The 8,414-nt window shown below is 56.1% G+C and overlaps 1 protein-coding gene across 2 annotated transcripts; it reads right to left on the bottom strand.

Moving 5' to 3' along the window:
* Positions 1 to 1,148: 1,148 nt before the first annotated feature.
* On the bottom strand, positions 1,149 to 5,575 carry SLC25A45 (solute carrier family 25, member 45). 2 transcript variants are annotated; one of them, XM_006901444.1, is made up of 6 exons: positions 5,539 to 5,575; positions 4,604 to 4,647; positions 4,423 to 4,494; positions 4,016 to 4,201; positions 1,508 to 1,766; positions 1,149 to 1,417 (listed from the first exon to the last, which is right to left on the bottom strand). In XM_006901444.1, exons 1-6 carry the CDS (start codon positions 5,573 to 5,575, stop codon positions 1,149 to 1,151), a joined length of 867 nt encoding a protein of 288 aa, XP_006901506.1. The 2 variants fall into 2 exon arrangements, with proteins under 2 accessions (XP_006901506.1, XP_006901507.1); XM_006901445.1 differs by lacking the exon at positions 4,423 to 4,494.
* Between the last annotated feature and the right edge of the window lie 2,839 nt (positions 5,576 to 8,414).

Raw genomic sequence — 8,414 nt, 5'->3', positions numbered from 1 at the left:
ACATCTCACCCACTGATATCCACCACACAGAACAAAATTTTATAATCCCCTTATCACCCACTCTCACAGTGTCATGGATTTGGTCTGTACCCCCGCTCCCCAAATGCACCTGACTAAAGAGTCCTCAGAGCCAGGGCTTGGCTCCTTGCAAAGTGCAGCAGGAAACTGTCCTCAACTCCTCCCTTGACCCCAGCCACCGTGTCCTCCCCAGAGGGGCCAGCCCAGCCCAGAGAAGTGACCTTGTGGACAGAACACTGTGGGGGGCTGGAGGAGCCCGTGGTGGACACCGAGGTGGTGAAGGAGCAGGCGTGCCTCCGGACAGCATCAAGCAAGTATTTACTGAACCAGGTATTTACTGAACGCTTTTTCTGACTTCCGGCCTCCAGCTTCTCCGGAAGATCTGGGTGTCAGCAGTGTTGGAAAAGTACAAGTCATGTCCACATGGGCAGCGTGGGCAGAAAAGCCTGGAGCCCAAAGTCAGTAGCCGGGAGAGAGTAAGGGTGGCCTCTCCAGTGCGATGCACAGACTGGTCAGCCAGGTGGACGGGATCATGCTGCCAGGTGCCCACCACTCTGAGGGAATAAGCCCTGTTCAGGGTCCATGGGGAGGGGAAATCCTGATGGAGGACTCTGGAGGAGGGGTTGGGTGTTTTCCAAAAAGTGCTAGAGCCACAGCGGGGCTCTGGTCATGGAGGGGATGTAGAGTGACCACTGAGCTGTGCATGGGGAGGCAGAGAAGGCAGAAGGAGGGCGATGGGCACCAGTGTTCCAGAGGGGAGGCTCCAAGAACTCGTTCAGAGACGAAAGCTCATGTCAGATGGGTGCCCTTCAGTCCCGGAGGGCTTGATTGTTTGCACCGTTATCACCTCTGCTTCAGTGACCAACTCAGGAAGCCGAGGACTAGAGTCTGAGACCAGGTCTGGTGTCCAGGAGTGCAGGCCTCACTGCAGCATGTGGACGGCCCCTTCATGGAGTGAGGTGACCAGGACAATGGGTCAGCTGGGACAATGGGCCAAGGCAACCAGGGCAAAGGCCCGGGGAGGCCAGGACAATTGTGCAGAGCACTGAAGCCTGGGTGCCTCCTTCCTGACTTCGCATGGTAGCAGGGGGTGCAGGCCCTTTGGGGAGCTCCTGGGGGGCGGGCCAGGCTCACCCCCACCAGCGGAGGAAGTACTCATAGCTGAGGAAGGTGATGGCATTGACAGGGAAGGCCCGGGCACTGTTGATGGCGAGTCCCTTGAAGAAGACCCTGGGGCCTTCCCTCTGGATGCTGCTCACCATGCAGTCCAGCACCCCCCGGTACACCTGGCCCTTCATGCCGTCCATCTGCATGCGGCACTTGATCACGTCCAAGGGCGTGGCTGTGACCCAGGAGTTGATGCCAGCGATGCCACCTGCCACCAGCACTATGAATGAGCCTGAAGACAAGTCGGGAGGTACAGGTCACATCTCTCCAATCCTGGCCCAGCTCCCCATCCCCTCATTGTTTCCCCATTTTAGCCGCTTACTGGGATTCTGGTCCTTTGGCGTGTATTGGCGACAGATCCACTCGTAGGTCACAAAGTAGATGCCCAGGGTGGGGGTGTCCCTCAGCATCAAGGTGCCAGCTCCACGGAGCAGCCTCTGGGGTCCCTCCTCCCGGATGATGGAGGTCATGCAGTGCACGGGTCCCAGGTACCTAGGCCGAAGATTCCCCCGCCGCACCCTTGGCTCTGTCTGGTTTTGCAGCCGGACTTTGATGAGGTCGAAAGGGGCCAGGCAGTAGGCCTGGAGGGAGGGGACAGGAAGCCCTGGTCACAGCCTTGTCACATTAATAAGAGGCGGGAATTGTTGACGAGGGGCAGCGCTCACTTCTCATTCACATGGCTGGGCCAGGTTGAGGTGTCTTGATGCAGTGGGGACGGGACAGCACTGCCAGCGCCTTAGGCCCCTTCAGGTGGCAGGCTGAGGGACATGGGATGACCGTTCCAACAGTGGGGGCAGATTTCTGGTCTCCTTAACACCAAGGGACACATAATTGCAGGAACTGTCCTGAATTAGGGACACAGCATGGGACCACAGTCACAGCACAGGACTGACCCTGTCCTGGGGATAGGAGGTCACCTTGTCCAATGACTGGCCGCTACAGCCTCCTCATAGGCCCAGCGAGGACAAGCCCACCATCTCCACACTGTCCCCCCACAGTCACTTCTGAGCACAGGGAGCCAGGGGACAGGTGGAATTCTGTGGGCTCAGGCTTCCCAGGTAGGAGGTCACAGACGTGAGTCAGGGTCAGGACAGAGCCAGGGGAAGTCAGTGCTGAGGGGGTGCAGGAGGAATGAGGGTGGTCAAGGCCAAGGATGAAACAAGGTCAAAGGGAGACACAGAAATCAAGGAGCAAATGAGATCTGGGCTGAGACAAGAGAAACCTCTGAGGGCTTCATGCCTGTGTGGTTTGATACACCCCTTTACTGCCACCCACTTCTCAGGAAGGGGCCAAAGAGGAGCCAGGTCTTTACTCCAAAACAATCCTGGGTCCACTCTGACCTAGAGCAGATGGGGCAGAACTAGCTCCCGAGTTTCCAAGGCTGTAGACTTTGTCCCTGTTGTTATGCGCTGTCAAGTCGCTTGCGATTCATAGCAACCCTATGTACAAGAGCCCTAAACTCTGCTCAATTGCACTGTCTCCAATACACCCATTCCAATTACCCCAGTCCTGAATCAGTCCACCTCATAGAGGGTCTTCCCCTCCTGTGCTGTCCCTCCACCCTCCCAAGCATGATGTCCCTCTCCAAGGACCGGTCCCTCCTTACAACATGTCCAAAGTATGTCAGACGAAGCCCCAGAATCCTTGCCTCCAAGGAGCAGCCTGGTTTAACCCTCTCCAGGATGAAACTGTTTTTCTTAGTAGTCCATGGTACATTCAATACTCTTCTCCAACACCACAGCTCAAAGGCATCAATTCTCCTTCTATCCTCCCTAGTCATTGTCCAACTCTCTGATGCATAACAAGTGATTGCAAAGACCATGGCCTGTATCAGATGCACCTTAGTCTCCATAGTGATACCATTGCTCTTCAGTACTCTGGAGAGGTCCCTAACAGCAGACTTTCCCATCGCAACACGTCTTTTCCTTTCCTGGCTACTGGTGCCAAGAGTGTTGACTGTGGAGCCAAGCAAACTAAAGTGGTGAACAAGCTCAATCTCTTTACCATCCATCCTGATGCTGCCAATTGGTTCAGTGGTAAGAATCTTTGTCTTCCTGACATTGAGCCTCAATCCATATAGAGACCTTTTTATTAAGCTTTAAACAGGACAAAGACAAAACCCAAGCCGTCATCTGGAATGAAAGAAATTGTCAGCCTGATGCTAGTGGGGTCCTAGGGCTATTAATCTTTTGAGAAGCAGGCTGCCATGTCTTTCACCAGCAGAACAACTGGTGGGTTTGAACTACCAATCTTTCAGGGCATGGTCAGTCACTGTAACCACTGTGCTACCACAACTGTAGGGGTATCATTAATCATTAATCATTAATTTGTTTGAGCAGCCTGACTTTGTCCTTTGTTCCTACTCTTGGCCCTGCTGGGCCGTCAGGAGCTGGTCCCTACGAGCCCTGCACGTGTGCCTGGCTGTGCTTTGCCTGCTCAGCCTCCCCAGAGAACAAAGAGCAAACCCAAAGGCTGGCACGACTCCTGCTTCATAGACGGGTGCCTCCGGGTCCTGCAGCCTGGCCCTGTGCGGGCTCACAGGGCATGACTGCAGATGGTGCCAGGCACGTGGCCACAGGGACAGGCTCTGCACTCCGCGGGGCTGAGGACTCAGTCCCTGGGCTCAGAGGTCCCCCGGAGGACCAGTCTTCTCCTGACAGGGGGACGGGCCCCTTTGGCAGTGGGCACTGGCTGGTGTCATCTGCACTGGCCTCTATCTGAGTGAGCTGCTGGCCCCTTCCTTTTTCAATAATTTGCCCAAGCTGCCAAGGGTGGGGGGGGTGGGGGGGTGTGAGAGAGAGAGATAGATGCAGGCCCATATCCCCCTCACCTGCACAAAGCCCCCAGCACAGCCTGCAATAAAGATGTCAGCATAGCTGGGAGGATTCGCGCGCCGCTCCTGGTAGGTGGTGGAGGTGAGTGCAAGTAGGACATTGCTGTAGACCCCAAAGAGAACGGAGTTGACCACTGCTATGCTTGCAATGGGGAAGCTCATTCCCTTGAAGAAGCCCAAGATCTGTCAAGATCAGGACACAGGGGTGGGTAAGGGATAGGGTCTCCATGTTGCTCCCATGTTGGCAAAGCCTCCTCTGGCTGCAGGACAGGGTGGCTGAGGGTAAGGAAGGCCATCCTTGGCACCAAGATACCACCACCCTCTCCTCTCTTCCCAGGGCTGAGCTGTGCCAGGAGGAACTGGCCCACCTGCCCCCAGCCTCCCACTCAAGGACATGTCCGCACCGACTCATGGCGGTAGATCTGCGTGGCGCAGTCCAAGACGCCTCGGTACTTGTCCTGGGACTGCAGTCGCACCTGCAGGGGGACAGACACTTGGGTGGTAAGCAGCTTCCTCTCCTCTGGGGCTTGACCTCAAATCCCTATTCCGTGCAGGCCAGGTCCCAGAGGCCTCCCCCAGACTCACCTTTATTGTGTCAAACGGATGTCCCAGGATCAGGCCCAGGGCTCCTGGGGTGACAAAGAAGGTGCCGAGAGGGGTCAGTGGGAGGGAAGCGGCTGCTGAGGTGACCCTGGAAGTCACTTTCCTGCCAGTCTCCAGAGAAGTTCCAGTTGCCCATGCCCAATTCCCCTCCTCCATACTGTCCCCCCCCTCACATCAGGCACCTTACTAGGAAGGCACAGGGTCGGGGGTGTGAGACCCCATGTCCTGCCCAGAGGCCCATCCACCAGCCCATGTGGGCAGACACCCAGGACCCCATGCCAAATGACCACAGGTCTCTGGAAGGTTCCCCAGTTTTTCACCGCCCTGCCAGTGTTCATCTTCCTTTCTCCGCTGGTGACGGCAAGTGAGTGCCAGGCCTTGGTGCCCACTGGCTCAGCTTGCAAGGGCTCCTGTCCCTGGACAGGATGAGCTGGGGATTCCAGCCCCCTCCCCAGTTCCTGTCCTGTCCTTCAGAGCTGAGGCTGACAGTGGATTTAGAGAGGAAGCTGCATCCTTGGGGAAGTTCTGAATGTTTTCTCTTCCCCTAAGAAGTGTCACCAGCTGACCCAGAAGGGCTGCCCTCTGCCAGGTAGGGTAGAGGCCCAAAGGGAAATTCAGGACAGCGGAGAGGCCACAGGTGAGTGTCACCGGAGCTACGTGGCAGGTGTGAAAGCAGGGCCCAGGGAGCAGAGCAGCAGGTCAGGGTGCCATGGGGGACCCGGGGTGGCTCTGCGATTCCTGGGTAGGAATCACAGAAGCAGCACCGCCATCTCTGCCCTGTGCCTTCATCTCTTCTTCCTCCTTCCCGCTCCCATGGCCCCAGAAGCTCCCGGGACAGCTGGACTTTGGCCTCAGCTGCTCAGGTGTCATTGCGTCCTTGGGGGTGATGTGATGGAAGAAGAAGAAAAATGTCTCACCGGAGACCCAGCCAGCCACAAACTCCTCCACAGGCATCGTGCTGGACTAGGGCGCACTGGAGGCTCCAGAGTGGGCAGCGAGGAGCAGACGCCCGGGGAAGCTGACTTCAGCCTCGGCCTCTCACGGCCCTCGTCTGATAACCTCCCACTAATGTTTAACCCTGGTGGAGGGGTGAGAAGTGGCCTGGTGCCCAGACTTCAGGCAGCTGGAAGATGGGAGAATGCCAACCTCCTGATCCCGATAATCAGGAGGAGATGCGTGGGGCAGGAACAATGAGCCCGAGGTGACCCACTGTCTCCTGGCCAGCTGACAATGGTCATCCTTCAGCCAGGCCCCAGGCTTCACCTCAGGCCTTCCAGGACTGCCTCAGGTCAGCATGGGCTTACCAAGACCCTGGGTGGTGCAAACAGTTAATGTATTTGCCTGCTGAGAGGTCAGAGGTTCAAGTCCACCTAGAGGCACCTCAGAAGACAGACCTGTCACTCTTTGCAAAAATCAGCTACTGGAAGCCCTCTGAGCACAGGTCACTCACACACCTACACACACACACACACACAGAGCCTCCGTGCAGCAACTAGGAAATTGGTAGCCATTGGCCCAGCCCAAACTCCTGTCGATTCCCAGAGGAACACACCAGGACACCTACTGGCCCAGGATAGGTCGGGCCTGCCGGCTAAAATGGAACTGTGGCCACCAGGGGGCAGCCCCAGCCTGTGGCACTGGGAGCTGAGCGGGTGGGGAGTCTGGGGAGCAGCAGCCTTCTGGGAGTGACTCAGAATGGGGAGCCCGCCTGCTGTCCCCCAAGGCTGTTTATAACTCCCTAGTGTGAGGCCTAACAGCCCCCAGGGGCCTCTCCTCTCGCCTCTTTCCCAGACCTCCAAGCCCAATGCACTCTAGTCAATGCCAGCTCACACTGGCCCTAGGGACACACAGAACTGGGTGTCCACGTAGCACCTGATGCCCACAGACAGGTCTGATCTGCTCATTCTACTCCACTCTCACTCTATGCCCACAGTAGAACCCACCTACCTGGCTATTTATCTCTGACCTTCTGCCTGGAGCCACCTAAGGACACCTTCCTCACTGCGGCCTCTCACCAAAGCTGGTTTGTGACCTGGTTCTGTCCATCACCCCAGTGACTGTGGCAAACCCCCTGCGGGTGGTGAGCTCCTTTACTGTTAGGGAAAGGGTGAGCCTGGCCCTTCGCAGTATTCAGCGCCTCTCGGCCCTCAAGGGTTTCCGAGGCTGAAATCTTGATGGAACAACTTGTAGATTCAACCCTTCAAGCTTGATTAGTAACCAAGAGCTTAGCCAATGCAGCACCAGAGTTCACCCCCTTTCCCCCAACCAGCACCCCCCACCATCGAGTCAGTTCTGACTCAGAGTGACCTTAGACAGGGTAGAAAGGTCCCATTGGATTTCCAAAGCTAACATTTTTCCAGTAGATTGCTTCACTTGCCTTCTGAGGAGCGACTGGTGGATTTGAACTCCCAACCTTCTGATTAGCAGTCAAAACATATTAGTCAAATGAATGAGTGAATAATGGAGCCTTACAGGCAGCCCTGGGGTTCAGTTCTCACCCCCCACTTCTGAAGAGCCTAAAAGAAGGCCCTCAACACCCCCTCCCCACACCCTACCTCAGATCACACTGCAGCTCTCCTTTGCCACCTGATGCCTGCAGACAGGTCTAGTCTGCTCACTCTGCTCCTCTCTTGGTCTATACCCACAGCAGAACTCACCCACCCAGCTACTCATGTCCGACCTTCTGCTTGGCCCAAGGGCCTTCCTCACTGGAGCTTCTCACCTGGTTTTGTCCATCACCCCTAGTGGCTGCAACATAACCCCCTGTGGGTGGTAGGCTCCTTCACGGCTAGGGAACGGGTGAGCCTAGCCATTCGCAATGTTTGAGGCCTCTCAGCTCTAAAGAACTCTGACCCCACAGCCCTTCACTTCAGAATGACCCCTCATTGTGGGCCAAGCCCACGGTACCAGCCAAGTTTACCCCATCACCACTCATGCAGAGCCAGGTGGAAGTTAAAAGCATCCACTCCTGGGTCTTCTTCAATCCTGCTGCCAGGCCCACCTGGCGAGGGAGTGCTCTGAGCCTGTCCAGCTCACACCCTCCACACTGTCCTCAGTGCCTACCAAGCCAACCGCAAACCCTGGTGTCTGCGCCTCCCACCGCCGGTGCCACCCTATCCTCGGCCATGAGGTTGTCCTCCCACCTGTCCCAACCAAACTTATGTGCGTCCTGCCGCCGGCAATGCCTTTCCTGGTCCACAGCCCTGTCACCCAGCACCGTATCCAGCCTTTGGGACTCTCCCAAAGCCCCTCCTCGATGGTCTAGACCAGGATTCTAAGTCCTTGATGCCACAACTGCAGACTTAAGTGAGTCTGTCAGCTTTATGAGTCAAATCTTTCTGATCCTGCTTCTTTACAAGGAGACAGAACATTCACTTCTTAATACATTCATTATAAGCAGGACTTGATGTGGATAGCAAGGAAAGAAAAATTACACGTCAAACCCTGCAGTGGGAGGGTTTGAAAAGGCAGAATGAGCCCTTCCAGAGGCTGATTTGGGAGGCTGGGTAACTGTCAGGACTGTGGAGAGGTGCGTTCATCCAGAGCAGGACACCGGGCACGTTTGTTTCTGACGCTGCCTACCAAGATCCTCGGTTGCTATGCAGTGCACACACCGCCCTCGCTTTATAAATGCGAGATTAAGTTTTAACAGGGTGCTGAGGTGCCATTCTTCCCCTTCCAGCTATCATTCCAATACACCTGTTGTTGTTGTTGTTATGTGCCGTCGAGTCGCCTGCGACTCATAGCGACCCTATGTACAACAGCCCTAAACTCCGCTCTGTCCTGTGCCAAT

The sequence above is a fragment of the Elephantulus edwardii genome, unplaced genomic scaffold, assembly GCF_000299155.1.
Source record: "Elephantulus edwardii isolate Elephantulus edwardi_28Jun2011 unplaced genomic scaffold, EleEdw1.0 scaffold00328, whole genome shotgun sequence".
In the NCBI taxonomy this organism is placed as follows: Eukaryota; Metazoa; Chordata; class Mammalia; order Macroscelidea; family Macroscelididae; genus Elephantulus; species Elephantulus edwardii.
The sequence above is the reverse complement of the archived record's forward strand: the minus strand, read 5'-3'. Positions and strand labels throughout refer to the sequence as shown.

Bases quoted from the DNA above. Each gene is read 5' to 3' on its own strand.
- SLC25A45 (XM_006901444.1), bottom strand. From the start codon at position 5,575: ATGCCTGTGGAGGAGTTTGTGGCTGGCTGGGTCTCCG. The intron at 4,495-4,603 runs GTGAGTCTGGGG...GTCCCCCTGCAG, and splicing joins ATCCGTTTGACACAATAAAG to GTGCGACTGCAGTCCCAGGA. The intron at 1,767-4,015 runs GTGAGGGGGATA...CCCTCCCTCCAG, and splicing joins GTGCTGGGGGCTTTGTGCAG to GCCTACTGCCTGGCCCCTTT.